The sequence below is a fragment of the Teleopsis dalmanni genome, chromosome X (assembly GCF_002237135.1).
Source record: "Teleopsis dalmanni isolate 2A chromosome X, ASM223713v2, whole genome shotgun sequence".
Taxonomy (NCBI): Eukaryota; Metazoa; Arthropoda; class Insecta; order Diptera; family Diopsidae; genus Teleopsis; species Teleopsis dalmanni.
In genome coordinates, this window is record NC_051848.1 from 85,064,468 (window position 1) to 85,089,790 (window position 25,323).

The following is a 25,323-nucleotide window of genomic DNA, read 5'->3' on the forward strand; positions in this document are numbered from 1 at the left end:
ATATATTAAATAAATTTATATATATGAAACAAATTTTATAAATAATTTGTTAAATTATTGAACTTATTGATGTGCAAACCATACGAGCTCATGTTTTACATTATTATCTATGCTTATAGGTTTATTTAATATTTTAAAAATAATAAAATAAATGTTTTACAAGTATACAGCATACAATTTTTCATATATATCAAAAGTACCAATATTGCATTCAGAATAATATCGTGAACATTTCATGTAATATACACACATATATAGTATACATATGTAAATATATTATGCATTTATTTATATATACAAAATTTATTAAAAATCATTTATTTAGACAATAACCAGTAGAGATATATAATAATATAATCACCATATGTAATACATATGTTTTAATTACAAAAATAATTATGTATGTATAAGTAATTTTATTTTAAATGGATTTTGTGTGTAATAACTATTTTTGGTCAAGTACCTAATTTATGAGAGATTTATAGCATTGACAGACGAGCGCACTAAATTATCATTAAGCATCCTTAAATGATCATTTTAAAAATACCCTGACAGACGGTATAAATTATTATATTTTTTGTTATTGAAGGAGCAAGAGAATTTTAAATTCAAAATGGATAAGCAAGAAAAATTAAAGAAACTTGCTTTCATTAAATATAAAATATAATAAAAATATATAAAATATATAAAAAAAATATAAAATCCAATGTTTTCAAATATATTTTGTTTACATTTTGACAACCAAATAACAGCTTGAAATTTGTTCAATTTTTTATTTCGTTTCACTTGCATATGCAGCATTACCATTTCTAAAAACCTAAATGACGAATAAATTGGGTTAAATTCTGTCATTTAAAGACCATAAATGATCATTTAAAACTGCTAAATGAGCAAATAAATTATAATTTAGGCTCTTAATGATAATTTTGCTCATTTAGCAGTTTTAAATGATCATTTATGGTCTTTAAATGACCGAATTCATTGTAATGCTTCATATGCAAGTGAAACGAAATAAAAAATGGAACAAATTTCAAGCTATTTGGTTGTCAAAATGTAAACAAAACATATTTGGAAACATTGGTAAATGTAAGTACTTGTAATATTTATATATATTTTATATTTTTTTTATATATTTTATATTTTTTTTATATATTTTATATTTCTTTTGATTTTAGATGACTTAAATTAATAAACTTAAGCGCCACGCATGGACGGAAGAGCATGAGATTTTCCTTACAGAAACTTCTTAATGATAATTTATACCGTCTGTCAGGGTATTTTTAAAATGATCATTTAAGTTTGCTTAATGATAATTTAGTGCGCTCGTCTGTCAATGCTATAAGTTGCGTTCTAAATGAGGGAAATTCTAAGTTGTGCCGATAATGTTATGATGTGTCGATACGTGTTGATAAATGGCTGAATGTGTGCAGTGCAAAAAATCCCAAAAAATTTCCCATTTGGTTTAGCATCAACTTAGCTTAACTCGCACATGTCTTTAATTTATGAAAACAAAAAGCTTTATTAAATACTATTTTATAATTTTTGATTTTTTGACTTTTTGATTTTTCGGTGCTTTCTATTTAAAATAAATTAACTTCAATTAATAATATATTACACAATAAAATAAATATATAATTGAAACATTAAAATATATATACATACATATATTATATATCCTATTAATTGAATAAAAAAAATATTTTCTTAATTATTTTCTTCAGAAAATAAATATTTTCTTATTTTATCGGTATGTTTTTTAACAGCTCAGCTGTGGTTTGTTTACATTTTTAATATGAAACATATCACAAATATTTCAAATTTCCCAGAAGGGAAATTTATTTTTAATGGTTTCATTTGACATTTTTGGTCCCATTTTCTTTAATATATTTATAATGAGCTCATTTATAAGACAGCTCTTTATATAGTAAATTATGCTCATTAGCGGACATAAAAACAAAACTGACCAAATGAGACCAGCGGATTTATGGTATAAGTATAAACGTTCTAAAAATTAATACTATAATACTGTTAATACTATATACTATATATGTTTATTAAATATTTATTTTAACTGGATTGTTGCTGTCGTTAATATATTTTATGTTTTCAAATTACTTTACGGAAATCGCTTTAAGAAAGAGATTTCCATTAAATTTTATAATTGCTGGTGCGCTTTATTTTTAAATATTTCATTCTTTTTATGTAATTATATGTTTCCTTGTTTATATGTATTTTATAAATTTGTGATTACACTTTAATAAGTTAGTTAACATATAGCGAACATCAATTTAATTTTGATTCCAAAATAGCGATTAACTGCAATTTAAATTCATATACCATATTTACATAACACATTCACACTGTCTTATTTAGGCACTTGCTCATTTATATTAATGAATGAACGATCACATTATTGTTAGCTCATTTATACAGCTGATACAACTTTAAAAAACTTTTATAGACTTTACTTAATGATATATCAACCAAAAGAATTAAAGAATTAAATTAAAGAATTAATATATTAAATAATTTTTACGCATTTTTTATTTAATTAATAAAAACAACGGTTTTATTACACATTTACTTTAAAAATTTACCTTTACTCAGCTGTTCTTTGTTTTCATTTTACATATAAAACTTATGACACATATTTCAAATTTTGATAATTTCCCCTGTGGGAAATTTATTTTGAAGAGTTGCATACGACATTTTTCGCCTTATATTAGATGATATATTGATAATTTCATTTATATAAAAACACTTTGTATAGAAAATTATCCTCATTAGTGACTATAATGAGCAAAACCACCTTAATGTGACGTGTGAGTGTGCTATTACGTGCGAAAATGATATAGCTTAGTCCTTAAGATATATGAATTTGAAACTGTAAATTTTTACACAGATTATATTAAAAATAACTGGACGCGCTACATGAAACAAGTGGAATATTTTAAATAAAAATCCTTTTATTTATATATATAATATGCATAAAAATATTATGAACGCCATACAAAAATAAAACAACGTGTACGTTCAAACAAATTATAATTTCAACGATTGTAAGAAAATATGGTTTTTGCAATAACGGAGTCACAGTTTTAAGATGTACAACATTATTCACATATGTAAATTTTTACTATAACACATTTAATAATAAACTTCATATTATTAGTAAAATTTCTAACTATGTAAAGATTACAATTATTTTTTGCTAAATTAAATTGCTTACTCTCAATTTGCTCTTAACTCTATTTAAGTTTTCTATTAGTAATGTTACTGCAATCCGAAGTGTATATCCTTACAACTAATTTTTGATTTGAGTAATCAAGTAAAATATTACAAAGCATATTAAAAAATTTAAAATCTATATGCAGTTATACTCTATCTACTCTAAACTCTATTTAAACTCAACTGCGTTAACGTGCTTGAAAATATCTTGAGCGAAAATATCGCATCCTTTGGTACCTTTTTTACGACGGAATTTTGAAATTATAAAACATTTAATTAAAATTTGAAAATACTGTATATATTAACTATATAATATTCGTAAAAATAAATACATGCATATTTGCACATAATTGTATTATTATTAAATATAATTAAATACATTTTCTATGTGCACAACTTATTCTTATAAAATTAGAGTTGTATTTAAGTACACATTGTTTAGTAAAAACGTTTTTAAGAAGAGTATTTTTATACTTTATACATCATTTTAATTTTCTATAATGAACAATTACTTTTCTATTAATGCTTCTAAGGTTATTGATGTGAAAACAAATAATATCTATTATATCAAATTAAATATTGATCGTTTGATAAGATAGTTTTAAGGACTATTATTTTTTCTTGATATTATTTATACATCAAAATTATATAAGACCCTTTGCATTCACTTGAATTAAACAAAGTTTAATAGGATCCTAAAATAACAATAACAACAATTATACAGATAATTTTTGTTTAATTCATTAATTGTGTTAATATAATAATTCAGCATACATAAAATACACATTTTTTTATATGTACCACAATCATGAGTACCGTCCAACTGGACATACAGACGGCTTTTAAATATGCAAATAAATAATGTTTACATTCTATATTTAATAGTAAACAAATTATCACTTGATTGAATAAATAAATATTGTGCCAGTAAAATTTTTATTAATATAACAAATATTAGTTAATAATATTTAGCAGCAACCCAGATTTTTAGTATGCGCCCTAATAGTCCAATAATTTGCAACTCTGAATTGTGCGTACGCTAAACCAGTTTATTACAAATGCTGGCATAAAAATATTTAAATGTTTTTAATATTTATTTATTTTTTAATAAAACATAATAAAATATGATTTGTTATGTTTGCAAATGAATTATAATATAATGTGTTTTTCATTTATTATAATTGGTTGGTTTGAAATTAAAAATATTCATTATATAATAGTTGGACCCTTTTTTGGGCAAAACGCTATTCTAGATAACACCATTGATTAAAGGTCCATTGATGCTGCTGTGTGATAAAACTTTGGAGTGTTATAAAAAACCTCACATATTACCCATATTAGGACAAATAATGAGCAATCAATTTCTATTTTATTATATGCATTAAATTTTAAAAAATTTATTTTTGTATTTGTTTATATTTAAAAATGTATATATAAGTTTTATGAAAATACAATTTTTATAATTTATTAAGTACTAAAACAAAATATAAGTGCTCGTTTAAGGTTACAATAACCTGCTGTAATTATTCAATTTAATTTTATGTGGAGATTTAATAGGACGAATACTTTCAATTGAACATAATAGCCAATTCACACAGTACTGTAATTGTAATTTAATTCCGATTTACTTCATTACAAATTCAAGTTTATATTAATTAAAATTTCACACAATAATCCAACAACAAATATTGTAATGTGTATAAAGTTAAGTTGAAATTAAATTAAGAACCAATAGCAATTAAATTATTTCTGCACAAAAGATCTTTCACACCGCAGTGCATGCATAGCTTATCCATAATAATAATAATACAATTATTTAACGAATAATAAGTCATATGAACTTAATATATTAGCGCAAATAAAAAAACAAAATTGAAAAACAAAATTATGATAATATTATGATTTACTGTGTGAACATATTTATAGCGAAGCGAGTCACATGTGCAAAAGTATATTCCAATTTACTTGTGCTGTGTCAATAGGCCAAAGTGGAGATATGTGGAGATAATAGGATAATATATCAGGTTTAACTATTGACTACGGTAAAATATTATCAATTTCATGAAGGAAGTATAGTGATGATACACTACAAAAGACATTGTTAAACAGATTAGTTATTTGTTGTGATCTTTCTTAATGAACTGGATATAATTGTTTATATGTTTAACAAACAAAACATTTGAATACAGCTCTGTTTCTTCAAATGTTTGTTATTCATGGCATGATGAATAAATTAATAATATTTTTTTTATTAAAACATTTAATTTCTAATACAATAAAAAAGATTTATTATTATTTATTTAGTTATTATTTTTTCAATGCAAGATTTTATATATGTATTCAAAAAAGAACTCATATCATTTTTATCAATTGGATAAATGCAAAGCAAATAGTTGCATTTTCCTTAAGAAATTTACACTTAAATATGCCAAATAATAGCATTCAAATGAAACAAATGCTTCCACGCCAGATTTCTATTTGACAATCAATTCAGTTATCAGTTTTGATAGTATGAAAATATAGCACACATTATATCGGAAAGCAATTAATGAACAAATCCGAACAGTAGTGTTGACATAGATGTAATTTCAAAAATTAAATTTACTATATGTATTATATTAAATTTAATGAATTTTTAATAATATAATTTAGTTTTTCGTTTTCTTCCTATTTTTGTTTTCAAGTTTTGCTTAGCTATTCAGTCATTTCATGGCAATAAAAAATTAAAGTGTAGAATGTCTTCTTTGTGCCCATACTCAATACACATTGCAAAAATAATACGCTTTTGTGTAGTACCATTTTTGCTTATTGTGCAATTTTCGTTAGGGGCAACCCGCAAAACCTAGATTGCTGTCAAAGAGCATTTGTCAAATTTTCGCAATTCGCAATTGGTTTGGCGCCACTCCTAATACATTTTCTATGGATAAAGAAATATTTAATATGTGGTTTAATATTTATTTATACAATGCAAATTTTGCATTCCAAATTGAAAACGAAGGTGTACAGCAAATAGCGTAGAAACATGGTTTAGAATGTTCCATTTGAGTTTGTGAAAGTAATTCGATGCGAAATATGGCTATTAATATTACAAAAAATGTCATAATTTTGAATATAAAGTATTGTATATTTTGACTTTATAATTATAATTATATAATTGGCGTTTACTAATGGGTATTTTGTTTATAGGTGACTACTAAATATGCAGTTGAATGATATAAATGCGATTATCAATTTTTATAACTTTTTTGATATCAGCTGAATTGTAATATGAAAGGACAATGGTTTAACATGACTACATTCATAAACTTCTAAATATATTTGTCATAAAATATGTAAGTACTTAAGCATATATCTATGTTTTCTAACTATGCTAAGAGTAAAGCGTTAACATTAGGTGTTCTATTGCAAAATAATTGTACATTCCATAAGTTTATATATTTACTAACTGCCGGCATTCTCTCCTAAGTGAAGCATAGGGCCTCTTAAAGTTTTAGTTTCAGTCATCTGTATACTCAAACGTGCATTTGGCGCCTCCATATCCGCTGCGCCTGCTGCCGTGGCAGGAGATTACCCTTGTACCTGTTGCCCCGTGGAGACTTAGTTCTGTTCTGGCTTTAATTCGTGTTTGTTACGTGTATATATAAAGATTAGTCAGTGAGTAATGGGTTCAAAGACTATGGTGATCCGCTTTCTCAGTGATTTCTTGAAGAGTTGTTTGTCCTCACCAACTTCCTGTGACGCTATGTCTTTAAAAAGCCGTTCAGATTAGTTGGTCATGTTCCCTCCTCCTTTTTCAACCGGTCTTGGAACCGACTGCGGCAAAGTGGAGTTTATATTGACTTTTTAATATATTAATAATAGTTTTAAAGTAATAGGAAATAGATATTACACCTTTCTATTGTAGAAATAGAAGGGTTAAATAGAAGGTTAAATAGTTTTGTTTTAAATAAATTTTGATTTTATAATAACTCTGCACTCAGATTCATTGCCCTTTCAATACAGGTCAACGTTTCACAATTTTTTATTTAAATTTTTTGTAATTACATGCTGTATACTTGATATAACTATATTAATTATTAATCGCTTTAATTTGTTAATTATTTGCTGGGAATAAAAAATTTTTTAATATATATTTAATTTTTTCCATTATAATTTTAAGCAATAACAGTTTTATGCTCTTCAAATATTTGCTTTCACACTTGTACAATATAAAAAATATTCTGCAAACCAACTTCGTCTCCAATGTCCGGAATCTATGTGGCATAGTTTCTCATTTCATAGAACCATATAATGAGTAAATGTTGAAATTATATCATTATCAGATAAAATCGATCATGCTTCATTGTTACTCAGTCTGATATTAATTATTAGGGAAGTAAATAAAAGTATTCTAGAGAATGAACTATGGACTACATTTTTAGATTTTACAGATAAAATTGTTTTCTGATTTGATGCATGCGACATATTACTACCTATTTTCAAAATTCGGACCTATACAGATTGTCCTTGCATTTTATAGGTAGTCATAGCGAATTGAAGATTTATTGGAAATTAAAGTTGTTAGAATTCGAATGTCAAGTTTGCCGAAACAAAAGGTGTTCGTGTAAGTAGTCCCGCTGGGACCTGCTTGTGAAGTCTCTTTGGGGAGTGTTGAACCGCACTTAGTTGTTGTTGGCGACGAGTGGCTCCAGGACGCATACCTGAACGTTCGTGGAATCTATGAGGTCTAATCAAAATAGTTGCTTCGATTATTGTTTATATAGAAAACTATATATCAATACAAAATCAGTATAAACAGTTTATTGCATTAATAGTCTTTAAATAATATGGTAAATAAAGTCTATCTAAACAGTAGGTGGTATTACAATTAATTTCTAGTGAAATTTTTTTTTATAATACTCTATTGCCATATTGTTTCTATTCCATCTAATTCGTTTTTTCCTTTTAGTTGTTATCATTGCTGTGGAACTTAGTCGTGCACCAGTCGTTGATGAAACTAAACAACACTTACAATACCTTGTTCTAAGAGCAGTCAAGTTTACATCATGGAACCACTTACCAATACAAAGTAACGCTCTGAGCTTTAGTTCTACTTTCATAGTTTATCTGACAGAAGTGCTAATAAACTTGTTAGCAGCATTGCTTAATGGTAAATAATAATATAACCTAAGTTCAAATCGTGGTTAAGTCATGTTTGATAATAGTTGTCAACACGAAATAATATTATATATTATCTTTAGGTTAGGTTAGGTTAGGTTGGAGTGGCGGTCTTGTGTACCAAGAAAGCAGACGCCGGGACCTGCTTGTGGAGTCCCATTGGGGATGTTGAACGGTTCTTAGTCGTCGTTGATAACGAGTGGTTCCGGGACGTAGACCCGACCGTTCTTGGAACGTGTGTGATTTAGTTCGTTGAATGCACTTTCCACATAGTAAAATTTAACAAAAATCTGCTGCAATCCTTCGGGCAGTTCTTTTAAATCAAAGTTGAATCTCTATTTATTCATAAAAATGTTCCGGTATTTATACCGTTCAAAACTTATGTACTAACAATATGTAATATTTCTTATTTACTATCTGTAACCAATCAATGCATTGGTTATCCCCTTATTTTCACAAAATATTTATTAATATTTAGATATATAATCTAAATCTTTATTCTTTTTTCTACTTATAGCATTTCTTTACTTTCTTAATTCAATTTGTTTATAACTATATGAATACTCTAATGTCACCTTTGTCCATTGAAATTTGGGTTATTTTAGTGCTACGACCACATATGCTTTATCATTTGGCTTGCGTATTATGTTTTTATGTATTATTAAAAAACAATTTCTTTTCATAATCATTGGACTTTACTAAACTAGATGAATCTTAAGACTAACTTATATCTAACAATTTCACTTATATATATATATATATAGGAAGGAATCGAAGTATCAAATCCTGTTAAAAGAATTCGTTGTTTGTTTAGGACACACAACGATAATAAAATATGATAACATGCTGTCGGTCACTATTTGATAAGGCCAGGACCGATTATAAAATGACGTGTTTCGGAGTTTAAAACAATATGTATTATCTCATACTGTTTAGGTAGTTAAAATATAATAACATAACATATTGGTCACTATTTGATTAGGCCAAGACCGAATTTTAAACAAAATGTATTATCTCGTATTGTTTTTTTAGTTACAATATTTACACAATATGATATTCTATAAAAATACTATGTGTGTTACTGAGGATTGTTTGTTTAGCAAGAAACGATCTTCTGTTATTTTTATAGTTCTGATGTTTTATATTTGTTGATTATATCGTCTACTAGCGACATATCTCGCGCGTTATGTTAAAAATGCATATTTGTACCTGCATGACTCAAACATATTTAAAATGTAACACTATAAAAAGCCAAAGCGACAGATCGACAGAAGTGCATTCAATAAATAATGTCACAATTGCTTTGCCAATAATGCAATGATTTGTCATATTAAGCTTTGATGTAGTTCATGGGCACAACACCTTCCTAGTTTCTAGTTTTTATTTTTATAAAAAGGACACTGTTTTATATGTACAGTTCTTCTGTTTTAGATAATTAACAATTACTTATCTCGCAAGAAACCTTTGTAGATAAATTAGATCCATCCAGTTGTATGTATATAGTTTAACAAATCTTTTGTTCTTATTGATGAACGGTCTGACAGACTGCCAAGAAAGAACTTCTCCAATAATACATAGAAAATGTGTGACTCCTTGTTTCCTCTTCGTTCAAATTTTCGCAACTTTAACAAAAAGTGATAAACGGTCTAGCAGTTTGAACTCGGTCCCTGTAAACAAGTTCCCCTGACCTGGTCTTGTTATGCAAAGGTCAAATCGAAAGGTTTCCCTGACCTGGTCTTGTTATGCATATAGTTTATATAGTACTGTAATACATAAAATACATTATGCGTAATATACGTATATGTTGTCTTCAACTTTTTACAATCTTTGTTAGTGAAACATTTCTCAGAGATTAGCATGATGTATGTTGTATTTGTGGTTAAAGCATATCTAATTTTTTAAACTTCAGACAGTTTGGATTGCGGTCTTTAAATTCATGGTAACGATATACAATTTATTATGATTAGAATGGCACTTAGTGCTATCTTTATTTATTGAAATCAATAAACACATTTACATAGCACACTTATGCTTTAATGACATGGATGTAAATCTGAAGATTTGGTAATTGTAGAATGTTAATAATAATAATATTAATTATTGTAATAATTTTTTCATTTTTAATAATAAATTAATCATTTCTATAATTATAATATAATTATATAAATATATATATAATATTATAAATAATTCTAACTTTTTTTTATAGTAATGTTACCCAGCTGAAAAGGAGTGAAGGAAAAGAATGAAGCATCTACAAGAAAGTAGCCAGTGAATTAAAAACCAATAAATAATGTTTAAAATAATAAAGAGAGGATATCTGCTCTGCCACAGAAGAATGGCGTTGGAGTGAAAGAAGGGGGAGACCTGCACACACTTGGAGAAGACAAATTGATATGGAAATATCACACATGCGAAAAAGCTGGGGAGAGTTGAAGCTGTACTATCCAACAATCGTACTGAGTGGAAGATCTTTGTTGCGACCCTATGCTTCTCCTAGAAGTTAAAGGATTCTATATATGTATATATATCTTCTCTGCTATACATACTAGATTTAAAAGATTCTTTGTTTCTCAAAACCAAACAGAAACTTTTAATTTTATTGATGTATTGCTGGATCAATAAAGTAATAAGAAAACAGAAGAAAAAGAAATGAGCTGATAGGAAGAAAATATAAGAATATTATATATAGCAAGAATAAATTGATGCTAAAGCGGCCAATAAGGTAAAGAAAAAGTGGAAAACAAAATAGACAAAAGTAGTGAATAAGAAACTAAAATAAGCAAAGCAAAAGATGAATAGAAAGACGATTAACAAAATTACGAAACAATAACAATCAAAGATATTGTAAATATGAACAAATCTAGAAATAAGAAGAAAAAGCTGGAGGTGAATACCAAGATGAAACCGTTAATAAATGAGAATAAAAATAAAATTAAAATTGGAACAGATCAGACAATCTTTAATTGGGAAATATACATATGTGCGAATATAGTGTTCTAAAAAAGAAATTAATGCAAGTAGACTATTATGTCTATTGAGAAGTGGCTATGGGCTGTCTTTAGGTGCAACACCATTATTTAAGTTTTTCATTATCACTATTACCAGGCATTTAGCTTACCAGAATATAACCTATATATGTACATTCATAATTAATGCATTATGTCTGTAAGATAAGTTAAAAATTTCTTTGTAATTACTGAAATTATCTGAAAAACCGACTCGAAGTAAATTTCTGGCAACGGGTCTTTCTTCATTCGCTATCTTTTGGTTTAGTAAAAGGAATAAATATTTTTAAGCTTAAAAAATATATTGTTCATAAGCTTCACACATATAATGTATATTAAAATTATGAAAATGTTTGTAATTTGGGGTTGTCATTTAACGACCGCAAATGTCATATTTTTATACTTTAAGTCTAGCTTTTTTAATTTTGATGTATTTCAGTTTGTATACTATATTTGCTCCATAGCATCAGTTTTCTATCTGGTCATGGCTATTTTCAAAAATATCTATACAGAATGCAAAAAGCAGAGCAGCCCAACTGTATATATTGCGGATCAGTCGAGGACAATGCTGAGCATAATTTCTTCAACTGTGAAAGATGGCGTGGAGAAAGAACACTACTTGCAGGATATATAGGTCACTTTACAGTCGATAATATTGTAGAAAAAATGATAGAACGAGCAGAAAATTGGAACAAAATCATGCAATTCATCGGAAATGTTTTAAGGTAAAAAAAAAAAGATCTGGACGCAATCTAATCTTAAACGAAGAGCAGGAGTGAGAGCCGGAACACATACTCTGAGATTGAAAAAAGTAGACAAAATATTAATAGAAGATTAACTATCTGCAACAGTAGCGGGGCCTTGACACAGGGCACACCGATGGAAGTCTTAAATGACTGATAGGGACACTACCTCCAAGCAATACTAACGGGGTAGAACAAGGTCTCTAGGAATGAGGGGGAGTGCTTTAGCCCGTGCGAGTCAGGCACTCACCTTCCGGGGGATCGGATTGTGGTCAGTGCGTAGGTATTCCACTCCTTGCTGCAAAAAAAAAAAAAAAAAAAAATAGCATCAATGTGGATTTATATCGAACTTCGAAATAACATTCTTGAGGTTTCATTGCAAAATATTTAAATAAAAATGAAAATAAAATATAATTTCGGTATTACACCGCATAACTTTGCAAGTAATTGTCAATAAAAGACTTTGTCAAATGGCTTCCAATATACTTCTTTTTCCAGTGTCCGTTGAATTGTGTCTCTTGTCCCATAGATTGGTTCACAGCTGAGTGACAATTTCTAAAAACCAGATTGATGAGATGTTATTACTTTCTTTGCACTGATCATTGAAGTAAGCTTTTTGATTAGAAGTCTTATAAACACTTTTTACAAGACTGATAGAAGCTACTTTGTCCTATAAGAAGAAACATGGTAAGCAGATTTATCCGGTTTAAGAATCATAACGATCTCAGGAAAATATACTGGTTCCAATAAAACTGCAGTTATTAGATGAAGATTTCTTCTAAATGAAAACATTGTTAAGTGATATGCACAAAAGCGTCACTTAAGTATCATTTAATCATGTCCAGAGCGTTTTACTGCACTCTAAAACTGTGGTTTCTTATCTGAACTGAGTACAGTTGGAAATTATTCAGAATGTGTATCTGTTTCTCGACTTTAGTTTTTTGCCTATTCGTTCTATGTGATGTTCTATGTGATTTTTAGCGGGAGGTGCTGAGTTGTCGGTCTTTTAGATTTTTCGTGTATTTTAAGGAAGTATTTTTTTCGTTTGTGTGTTAAGTAAGTTGCTTTAGTTAGTCCAACAACGATGTAGTTGTCGTTTTTAGGCTATGATCGCCAGTGTTAAGCTGTATCCTATCCACTATCCAATTGTGTAAACGTCCTCAATTTGCCGGATAGTTCAAAGCACTCGCAGTCTATTAATTTATTTGTTAAATTTAGTGATAGTATATACGGAAGAATGATCAGAACTCAATTCTGCCCTATCTTCAGACACATTTACGAATAAAAAGAAGTTAATCAAATCCTGTTGTTTATCTGTATCTAATCATATGAAATTTCGCATTACCATTTTTTGTGTCCACAGAAATACAACACAGTAAACTGCTTTACAATTTTATATGGATCGGCAATAATTGAAAGCCGCATTACCTAATACCTACCTTACATTGTTATTGTACAAAAAATTCAAAATTAGTTCAGATTTGTTATTAATTAATTAGGTGCACTAGATTTTACGTTAGAGACCCAAATTTCAAAATTTTGTTGAAAAATGTGAAAGTGTAGCAAAAGCTTCTGTTAAACAGAGATTTTCATAAATGGACATCTCTTTTAACCGATCAATATTGCTAGTCTTTATTTTTCAGTTGTTATAAAGAGTACGTTATTCTGAGCAGACGAATCTACTAACTAGGAAGGATTTATTCCCCGGTGCAAACCTGCTTAACAGAGCTTAGAATGTTTTATTATATTCATGTAGATATTAAATATGTGACTTGAATATATGACTAGAATGCAAATTGTCAAAACTCCATTGGTTCATATTTTCTATGGAAAAATTTAAAATATTTTTTCCGAAATATGAGTATTTTTATTTTAAAAACTGAATGCTCTTTTAAACAGGAGCTCACAAAATAATTTCATCCAAATGAGAGATGTTGAAATCAATTTCTGTTAAAAGAATGAATGTTACTTTTTATTAATCCTCTTCTAATTTAGAAATTCTAAAAGGACATTAGACTTGATTTACATTCATCATATACAAAAGAAGATAAGAATAACAGTCAATTAATTTCTAAACTTCTGGAAAATAAAAAATTTTCAGGATTCGTCCATCTCTAACTTGTTTTTCTTACAAATTCAACTTAATAATTTAGCTCAAAACTTGAAGAAATTATTTCTGGTAAAATATACAAACACATATAGCTTAGTAATATGTATCTCGCCAAATTTATTAGGAATATATCGATATACTATGATGATGGTAAATAAGAAAAAAACAAATTTGTTGACTTTATTGCTTTATAAAAGCAAAATGCATGCAAAAATAAGATATCGATGACAATTCGTTATTTATCACAAATAAAATCGCAATGTTGTTGTCAATGGTTACATTATTAAGTCCACCAGTTGCCAGTTAATCACCTTAAATTGAACAGTTTTTATTATTATTAAATTAACTTAACTACTATGCAGTAGGTTAACCTCTGGGTCTCAAGCGTCTACGGTATATGATTCCATTGATTCCATGCCGAAAGAGAATTTCTCTTGGAAATAAACGTCTAGGGTACACTCTTCCGTTGTTTCCATGTTGACGATAAAGATTTCGAAATTCCAATAAAAAACGGACATACTGTTGAACTTGTGCTCTTCTCCTTCGTCGTGCATATTCCCTAGTCATATCTTTAACCTATCAAATAAGAGGAAACATTAGTTTAGGAATAGAATTATTAGCACCTTATTAAAATGGTTCTCACGACTAAGACCACTTTGACAAGTGTGAACGCGATCACTATAATTTTAACTGCGGACATGTCGTTCTTAAACAATTTTAATGCAAATATTAAAATTTTAGACAAAATTAGAATTTATAAAATACAATTTTATGAGAAAATTGAAAATTGAATTAAAAGTAAATGTAAGTTTCCGATCTTTGAAATATTTGAAATTTTTCTTTTGAAAAATCAAACTGCTTTGAAAATTTTTCTATGAAGAGATGATTTAAATTTTCACATGTTGTTAGGACGTGTGCGAGTTAGGCTAAGTTGCGTTCTAAATGAGGGAAATTTTAAGTTGTGCCGATAATGCCGTGATGTGTCGATACGTGTAGATAAATGGCTAAATGTGTGCAGTGCAAAAAATCCCAAAAAATCTCCCTTTCACAAAATTCCAAAAAATCCCAAAAAATCTCCCAAAATATCACTAAATCGATTTTAAATAAAAAAAGTTGCCAGGGTTGCCATTTTAATATTTTCATATGATGTTCGATAAATAAAAAAGCGAAAGAAAATGGTAATAAAAAATAATTTTATTAAAATGTTTTGTTTTATTTATATTAAAAAAAAATTAATTATCGTTATTAGAAGACTTTTAACCGATAAATGATCACTTCTTCCATGTATTTTTCATTATTGAATGAGCATTTGCAATAAATTTTGTAAATACTTGTATTTTTTAAAATTTTTATTACTTTTTTATAATATTACAAACATTTTTTGATAAAATTTTGTTATAGCGGCTGTTTTCAAAAACTAAGTGGATTTTTTTCATTGAGTTGGCAATATTGTTTTAGAAGTTTTTGGCGTTTACATAATTTTAAAAATACATTGAAATACATATTAGTTGTCAAAATGCAACTCAAACACTTTTTCAACTTTGTTGCTAAATGTGTACAGTACAAAAAATCCCAAGAAAAATCCCATTTAGGTCGTGTGCGAGTTAGGCTAAGTTGCGTTCTAAATGAGGGAAATTCTAAGTTGTGCCGATAATGTAGTGATGTGTCGGTACGTGTTGTTAAATGGCTAAATGTGTGCAGTGCAAAAAATCCCAAAAAATTTCCCATTTGGTTTAGCATCAACTTAGCCTAACTCGCACACGTCCTTAGTTTAGCATGAAATTAGAAAAACTCACACACACCCTAAATAACACAATTACTGAGTCTATAGTTGTTTATGAAAGTATTGCAAAAATATAACAATAGTTATAAAATAAAAACTGATAAATTTTATATAAATAGTTATAACAAAATTCTAAATATCATTTTTAATGATTTTATAATTATTGATTAAGGTATTGTAAAAATACAACAATAGTTTTGAGTTATCTAGATGCATAATAAAATTCTAAATAGAAAGGCATTATATGAATATAATAACTAGTTCACACACTATTTTTGATTTTTATGTGCAATACTCTTTTCACCATAGTATGGTAAAAACCACTAGGCACCTAAGCTTTGAATTTTACCAAAATTTGCACAAAATAGTAAAAAGCTTTTTGCTTGATAAAAATCTTGACTAATTGTCAATACCTGATAATCACTACTTGTCAAGTTCATAGAATAGGAGGGGTTAATATCATTATACAATATCATATATTATTTAACAAAAAATATCGATTTCAGTTGAATATCAATTGATATGTAAACAAAGAAAAGCTTTAATACAATTTTCTGTCATATGAAAGTCTTTCACATACACAAATCAACTTATGGCAGTGGAAACGACTAAAATTTAATTAACTAATGATTAACAGAAGTTGTTTTAGCTGCAGTGGGAACATGATATAAGGATTATCATTTTAAAATACAAAGGAAATTTTGAACGCTGGATATGCATATGTGTTCATTATATGTTAAACAAAAAGAGCAAATAAAAACAAAAACAATATCATGTTGCTAGAAAGATTCTAGGCTGATTACACAGTTATGAGCTAAGTCTCAAAACCGACTTAAGTTTTTCTAGCAAAATTGATCATTTAAGCATGACTTATAATAGTATGAAGACTTGACCGGTTTTTAGTTTCAACTGCATATTTTAGTTAAGCGGGTGTGGAATATATTAGAACTTATTGAGTAGTGCTTACTAGTCAGAGTGTACTCAGCGTGCACGCTGCGTCCATTTTGCCATGAGACACATTAGATCTTAAAGTACACACTAGCTAACGTGCCCGCAGCATAATACCTTGAGCGCCATCTGTCAATTAGTTTGTTTACAGCAGCTGTTAATGTGAGACTACCTCAATACCTCAAGTGCATTTAGCGATTTTTACTATGGAAAATTCTTGTTATACGCGATTTTTGACCAAACACGGCTGTTAACACCACTGTCATCGCTCAGGCAACATATTTGCCAGATCTGGATCTGTGCGACTTTTTCCTGTTGCCGAAACTCAAATTGCCACTTCGTGGTAAGCGTTTTGAGTCGATTGAATCGGTAAAAGAGAATTCGCTGAAGGAACTAAAAGCCATACCTTCACAGGCCTACGAAAAGTGTATGGAAGATTGGGTTAAGCGTTGGCATATGTGTATCGCTTCAGAAGGAGCATATTTTGAAGGAGATAAAATAAATTTGGAATAAAATTTAAATTTGTGTGTTTTATTTACAAAATCCGAGTACTTTTTGAACAGAAGGTATTGCGGTCTTGGCGAATTGGTTCTTTAATGTGCTAAATATATTGAAGAATGGATGGTGTATATACTACTCAAGGCGAAAAACCAGTATTTTCAGCAAATACATCGAACAGTTTGGTGTGTTTGCAGTATGCAGTTACTACGGCTTTCAAACTGTGTACTGTTTCGGAGTAATTTCATTGCAATTTATACCAAAGAAAAAACTGTAATTACTTCAGTTAAAAACTTTATTACAATTGTTTATGTGATTTGCAATTTTAAACAAATAAATTTCAATTACATGATATATCTATCATATCGATTGGTTATGAACACACTTATTTTCAATAATGTTTCTGTATGTCAATAAATATATCTATAATTAGTTAAATATTATTCAGTTATTTCATGTTATACATATATAAACTTTCACAACTCGAACTAAAACGAGTGCAACAAGGTTTTACAGAGCAAATTACATATAATTCTGCTTTTATAACTCGAACATCTATAACTCGAATTTCTCTATAACTCAAATAAAAATAATGTAGAATTTTTGTTTTAAGTATGAATCCATTTTGGTGTAAGGGGAAGTCCCCTTTTTCCAAACCAAATATTTAAAGTAAATAAATTAACGTCCAATGCTTCTCCTAAAGCTTATATTGACCTTGACAATAAAATTTTTACATCAAGAATTCCTACAGATAACGATATTATTGAGCATTACGGGTCTAAATTAGTGGATCCGCTACTAAGCCGAACGGAAAGTGATGATGAGGGTTCGGTGGATGAAATTGTTCATTAGCCTTCCAAGAATGAAGTAGAAGACTCATTCAAAATTCTGAATTTTTATTTACAAACGAATGATACTCCAACTGATGATCACTATAAGGCTTGGAATAAATTGGAATCTTCTTTTACTGAAAATTAGAAGAAGAAATGAAGATCGCAAACCTTAATTTCTTAATGTTTCACTTCACTATAATTACTGTGCTGTATTTGATATCATATGTAATTCTAATTTCTTTTAAAAATAAAATAAAATAAAATAAAATCTCTAACTTGAAGTCTCCATAAGTCGAACTTTTTCTTTGCAAAATGGTACTTCGGGTTATGGAAGTTTGACTGTATATAATATATGTTAATAAAATAATGAAAATGTTTTATAATTTTTTTCCAATATTTTTATTTAATAATAGTATTTTGAATAAATTTACCTTCAAAAAAATATGAAATAATTCTAAGAGTATTGTCAAAAATATAACAAACTAAGGATATGACATATTAAATGCATTATAGTGCATTCAAATATATATTTTTATTGATTTCTTAATTAATTAATGGATTTTCTGTAACTCTGTATTTTTAACAAATACTCTGAATGTTTTAACATGTGATTATAAATGAAATCCACATCGAAAACATTGTCCGGATTTCCACCGTATTGTGCTGGCAAACAATCGTATCCAACCATATTTCGCAATTTATCAAAATTTTTTCCATCGTGAGAGAAAATCTAAAAATAATAAAAAAAGTGTTTAAGTATATTGCAATATTGCTATCTGCTATCTGATTAAATGATAGTAAGCGAACGCTTTCGTAAACAGATATTTCTTCTAACGGTATTATGTTACCGGTCCCCATTCTAAATTTTTACACAAACCACTGTTTCTGAAACAAATACCATAGATCCCTTAACTTAAAAGATAATGGAGTTGACTTGACAGTTGTTTTTGTATAGTTTCCGGTATTTCTGGCAAAATTGCTAGCAAAGTCACATATGAATAGAATAAGTATCAGAGAACTGCACAAGTTCGTCCTTAAATATGGAGGGCAATCGCTAGACGGTGTTTCGAATTGGAAGTTTGCAAAAGAGCAGTAAAAATTAAAATAAAACCTACAAAAACGCGGCAAGCTTCGTTTCAAGCTGCGACGATCGAGCATGGCATCACATGGAGCTAAGACGTTCTTCTCAATCTTTAACGAAAAACGTTGCTTTCTTTTCTGAACAAATTCGACTTAGATTCAGATATGATATTATAAAATGTAGAGTGAAAAATAAATTGTGTGAGAAATATTAACGCTGTTCAACTAATCAATCAATCTTTGAGGTGCCAAAAAATGGAGAAATTACTGTTAAACGATTGTTCATAAAATAAAGAACATTTTTCTTAGAAAAAGTCATAATTTTTTGTAAAAAAATATGTTTTTCGAACGGACAGTTCAGCCAGATTCGTAATTAGGGGGGGCGCTGATACGTTGACAGAAACAGTTATATGTTTTAACGTGACTTCTTTTATTCCTCCCATCAGTTTCCATTCGCATTTAGACTGTCACGGTACTATTTTGTGATTAATAATAGAATATTACGATGAAAGGTATTTAATTTTTTCAAAGTATAATGCATTAAGATAGAAAAGGGGAGATCTATGGCGCATGAATGCCCCTGTTTTCGAGCTTTAAATTTATCTGAGCGTCTCATTTTATTCTTGATAAGATTACTAAGGTAATAAGACTTACCTTTTCTTTCAATTCCTTGCTCATGAAGGGCATAACAAGTGAAGAAGTTGCATTCATGATAAATCCTTTCTGTATGAGATGTACAACGCGTGTTGTCAGTGGTAAAATATTGTTTTTTTCATTGATGAGTCGTGCAATTGTTGGTGAAACTTTGCGCAAGAAATTTTTTGTAGTACTGCAACGAAATAATTAATTTTCAGGTTTGTGATATTATAAGAATATTACGAAAATAAAAAACATAAACCATCTGTTATATTAAAAATAATTTAAAACAAGTCCATTTGAAATAAAATATTACTATATTAATATTTATTATTACTATTGTTAAGGGATGTGGCACTGCGACCGTCGGGTCTATTGTGCCCCTTTTCAGGATTAGAGTAGGTCTCTAAGCCCTGTTGCGTCAATAAAAAGTAATATAGAACCTACTTTACAGAGTTTTATTGCCTCTTCCGTAAGAATATACATTCCCAGGAGCCTATTTCGTATTTGCATTAGCGCAGGGCATTCTAACAACACATGTGTGGCCGATTCCTTATACTCTTCACAGAATCTACAGTTTGCATCCGTAAGTGTACCCAGTCTTGTAAGATGGTGCCTTAGTCTACAGTGTTTCTGTGATGATTCTAAGTTTTTCTTTTGATAGGTTCATACAATCCTTATCTCTTAATATCGCTTGTTGTTATGGGTACCAATAAGTGATTTGAATTGTTTTAATCCTGGTATATTATCCCAGTAATCGTTTTTATTCTGGTTCTCTTTTATTTTTATGAGAGAAAGGAGTTTACTGTGTCTTAGTCCTTGACAATATTTAAGAAAAAAATTATTTACAATTTTGTAATTGGATACTTAGATGAGATTCTGTTAGATGAGCTTTTTTTTTTGAAGCACGATCAGAGATAACTAAATCATATAGAAGTCCAATATATAAAAAGCACATAGACAAAAACTTTTCGATTCTGGGTGCCTGAAACTGTCCAATCGTAAAAAAGCTTTCCATTGGTACAGGTTTTAAATAATTAACTATTTTGATATGTTGTTTCTAAAAAATATATGTTGATGCGTTCTCAAGAAAATGGAATGTTGTTTGAAACTTAAACTTTCCCTTTCATCCACTTTCAGTTGACATATAATATATCTGTTGATATATCTGTTTTATTCAACGAAGAGATAAAAGCTTCGTGTATCAGTTGAGTAGCTTTAAGCGGGTACTACACATCAGACTTGGTCGTACAACCAAGTCTGATGTGGTGAAATTCGAAATTTGTGCCAAGTCTGGTGTAGATCTAGTAGGTATATTTACAGGTCTGCCGAAAAGTCGGATAGAGATCAGAATATTTTGATTTTTTGTCAAAATTTCTCGTGTTTTTTCGTATACAATCGGATTTTTGTCGGCTTACATGCAAAATTTCATTCTATTTTAAGTGATGAAAGCGAAAACATTGTTTAAATGCATGCATGATTTTATTTTGTAGTATATTTGTTGCTTTTTTTGCTGGGACATGTTCAAAAAGTGTCGACTCTGTCTAATGCGTAATATGTAAGACGCGTTAAACAGAAAGTTTAAAAACAGTGCAGAATCTCTTCAATCTTCAGTTGAACAGCAAAACCAACAAGGTCGAAAGTGCTGCAATACTGCATCTACCCATGTTGTCAGCCTATCAGAGCTACAAAGTTCTGAGATTTTTAAATGCGTGTTTGCGAAATAATATAAATGTCCATTCCTACTAAGCACACATACCGTAAATAGAGCTTAATATTAATACAACCAGCGATGTCAACAAGGTATACGACAGTTGCTGAAATAGAAGCAAGAAAGTAAAGCTAGACACCATGTCTACGAAAATTCCTAGCAAGCAAAATCTATGTAAGGCTACTAGAAAGTAAGTCTTCATTAAATCAATCGATCAAATTACTCCTTTTAGAGGGTTTTAATGCTTAACAAGTCTAGGCTATTACTGTAATAAATGGTATCCTTATGTCTGTTGGTCCATTGTGGCGCCATAAACTAGAAACGTTTAAAACTATTTAGAGACTTTAATAAAGACATATCTGCATATTTATCGGTACGACATACCAAATAATGTTGTGCCTAACGGATTACAGGGTACAATATCAATCACAGGGCGCAAGCAATATTTGTGCAAATCCAGACACTAATAAACTGAAAATGTGGAGGTTATTGATTTTGTATGATTCCATCGATCAATGTTTATGATTAATATTTTCAACAGCTTTGAGATAATTGAAAATAATATTAAATTATGTATTAATTATATATATAATTTGTGCACACACACAAACAAGCAAAAAGTTTTAATCTGCGGAATTCATCTACAGTGTCTTCAAACAAATATTAATCTACCATGATTAATATTTAGAAAGCAGCACAATGTGTTCAGAGCCGACACTTTACTAAAAATTTACCATGATTGACATTATATATTGTAATATTCTATATTTAATTGTATCTTTATTAGTGGCTCAATTGAGGGCATGTTGTTCTTAAGGTTTTTTGGTAAGTGTGTATCACCATAAAATAAGTAATAGTTTTCTTTACTTACTCTTAATACCTATTTATGTTATAAGGTATTCTTTAGAATTATATTTAAGTATTAAAGTTAATTTTTTATGTAGAGTTACTCACCCTGCTAAATCATATATCACTGTGACTCCATATTTCTGGACCTAAATTTATATACACATTGGTTTTAAAATTCTGATAATTGAATTATAAATTGAATTATAATTTAAAACAAACTAATTTTATAATTAAAAATTACAAATTACCTGAGGCAACATCATCATCGACTCAAATATTAAATCATCCATTTGTACGATATCATGTATATAGTTTGGATATCTATCAAATGCATCAACTGTGAAGTACAGCAACATGTATATATTAATATATTGATATTTAGAACATGTAATTGTCTGCGACTCACCGGTTTTAAATATAACAACAGCTCTTCCAAATTTATCCGGTTTTGGCATAACAAATTTTGATAATGTCGAATAGAAATGATCCCGATAATATTCTACCGATCGTTGCGCTACCCAATCTGGGTGCTTATATTTAAAGTCATAATAATGGATAATGGCTTTGTAGGCACGCTCCACTTGCCATGTCGCGTAGTTAAGAAATTTACTAAGTAGGGCATCTTCAGTTCCAATCTTCAAGGTAACATTATCTATGTTAAATTAAAAAAAAAATATTTTTATTATACGAGTATAAAATAAAATACAATAAAATTTATAACATAATATGAGGGCGGCAGAATGGTTGAGATTCTGCGGTCCTTCATGGAGCTTTTTCGAACTTAAAATTAATGAATGGCTGCAAAGAGCCAATTGCTTTCAGACAAGCTTAAGATTTCATGCCGAAACGTATAAAGGCCAGAACTAGGGTGCTTCTAATGCTAAAGAGAAATGGTATCCGACTTGTCACAGGGTTTCTCACTGGATATTGCGCAGTAAATAAGCATCTAGCGAATCTAGGTTTTACTAGAGACGATAGCTGCAGTCTTTGTTGCGAATAATAGGAAACAGCAGAACACATTCTGTGTTACTGAAGGATATATGACTTTAAGACTACACTTCGAAAGAAAAACAAAAGTCAAAATTTAAAGCGTACTAGTCATGATCCGAAAAATTATGACACCGGGTAATATCTATTAATTATCTGGAGAGTAAAAACTTAGAGTATTGATATAAATGGTGTGTATAAAAAATGAAATAGCAAATATCAACCCTAAATAAATGAAAACAACTTATTTTTCTATTACATCTTCCAAGTGATGATCAAGTAAAAGAGAAATATATTGTAAGAATAGATATCAAAATCATTTTCTTGATCTTGGGCTTATTTTGTAAACATTTTATAATTATGTTAATAGTTTATAGTTTAAAAAAATGTTTAGATCCAACATTCTACGCCATTCTTTATTAGTCTAAGCAGCTTCAAAGTACAAAACTAGTGCACAGTCTTTATAGTTGAAGTAAAGATAATCCATGAGAAAGGTAATTTATAATTTCGTAAGATATAGCATAGTTTTAAAAAGCGATATCTTATATTTATTCTAACGGAAGACAAAACTGTTATCAAATATCTCGTACAGCTCCCTTGGTGTCTCGGATCTTAGATCACAGCGAAATTGCTGCAAATTATAGACCATAAATCACTGTAGTCCTGTTCTCCTTATAGGGCAGCATAGGGCTTCTTTGATTTATTAGACATACTATAACTGCATTAGTTGAGAGTACTTCATACTATGAAATCATCTGCTATATGTTTAAGTATTGTATATAGTTATACAATACTATACTTTCCAGGCAAAGGGTTAACTTTCTCAAAGGTTTTCATTTGTAAAAATTGACTAAACAAGACACTGTTGTCTTATAAAAGGTTCTTAGCTTTATTATTAGAGCTAAGTGACTAAGTGAATGAGAGGGACTTGACATACCTAACCATTAATACATGAGTATTCAACACATATGGAGACTGTAGGAGGTGTTTCTTTATCGAGTCTAGTCCGTTAGTCAATTACAATGTTTAGTTTTAGTTTGTAGTGTGAATGATCAGAATTATCAGATCAAAAAGTTTGTATAAATTTTAAGGAAATTAGGTTCATCGAATCATTTAAATATCAAATAAGTCATAGAAATATTTTCAGAAAAGTGGAAAAACATTAATGATTATGTGAGGCCTGGGCATCCTAACACATGCATCAATAATGAAAATGTGATATATTTCAAACAGATTATGTTTGGTAATAGTAGAGTTGTAATTAATGGGCCTACTTTTTCAGCAATAGGAAAATCATATGTGCTTCAAACTATATATAAGTTATATAATTTAGAAAAAATAAAATCATAAGATTCAAATTAACTTTAAATAATTAAAAACAATACAATTTGAATGTACTGATATTTTATCTAAATTAAAAATTTATCTAGAATTTTAGGAAACTGAACGACAGGCACTATTTATTTTATCATATCTTCTAATAAATAAAACTGTTGAAGAGTGGAACTTGTTTGGATGATATTCTGCATAAGGGCTGACACGATAACTCCGGATTCGTTAGATGACAAGGCACATCTGGAATACTTACTCTCTACTAATTTTCGTAATTGCAATATTTTTTCCTTTTGTTCTGAGGTGTAATTGAATTCTTCATCTAAAAAGGATTGACCCATTATTTTCTCGGTGAATTACACGGTGCAGCAAAAAATAAAATCTTATAAAATTGTTTTAAGTTCACAGTTAATTTTATTT

General features: G+C 28.9%; 1 protein-coding gene and 1 long non-coding RNA gene across 2 annotated transcripts; one reads left to right on the forward strand and one right to left on the reverse strand.

Moving 5' to 3' along the window:
• Positions 1–6,068: 6,068 nt before the first annotated feature.
• On the forward strand, positions 6,069–11,336 carry LOC119689703. Its single transcript, XR_005253474.1, has 4 exons — positions 6,069–6,344; positions 6,415–6,560; positions 8,177–8,377; positions 10,595–11,336. It is a non-coding gene; the product is annotated as an uncharacterized LOC119689703 (long non-coding RNA).
• Positions 11,337–18,850: 7,514 nt separating this feature from the next.
• Positions 18,851–25,323, reverse strand: LOC119689706 (retinaldehyde-binding protein 1). The gene is made up of 6 exons (XM_038104595.1): positions 25,160–25,323; positions 22,991–23,236; positions 22,833–22,921; positions 22,690–22,730; positions 20,043–20,217; positions 18,851–19,038 (listed from the first exon to the last, which is right to left on the reverse strand). Exons 1-6 carry the CDS (start codon positions 25,242–25,244, stop codon positions 18,856–18,858), a joined length of 819 nt encoding a protein of 272 aa, XP_037960523.1. The 5' UTR covers positions 25,245–25,323; the 3' UTR covers positions 18,851–18,855.

Coding starts and splice junctions, on each gene's coding strand:
- LOC119689706 (XM_038104595.1), bottom strand. CDS start 25,244: ATGGGTCAATCCTTTTTAGATGAAGAATTCAATTACACCTCAGAACAA. Junction 23,237..25,159: donor ATTACGAAAATTAGTAGAGA/GTAAGTATTCCA, acceptor AATTTAACATAG/ATAATGTTACCTTGAAGATT. Junction 22,731..22,832: donor CGATGATGATGTTGCCTCAG/GTAATTTGTAAT, acceptor ATATAAATTTAG/GTCCAGAAATATGGAGTCAC.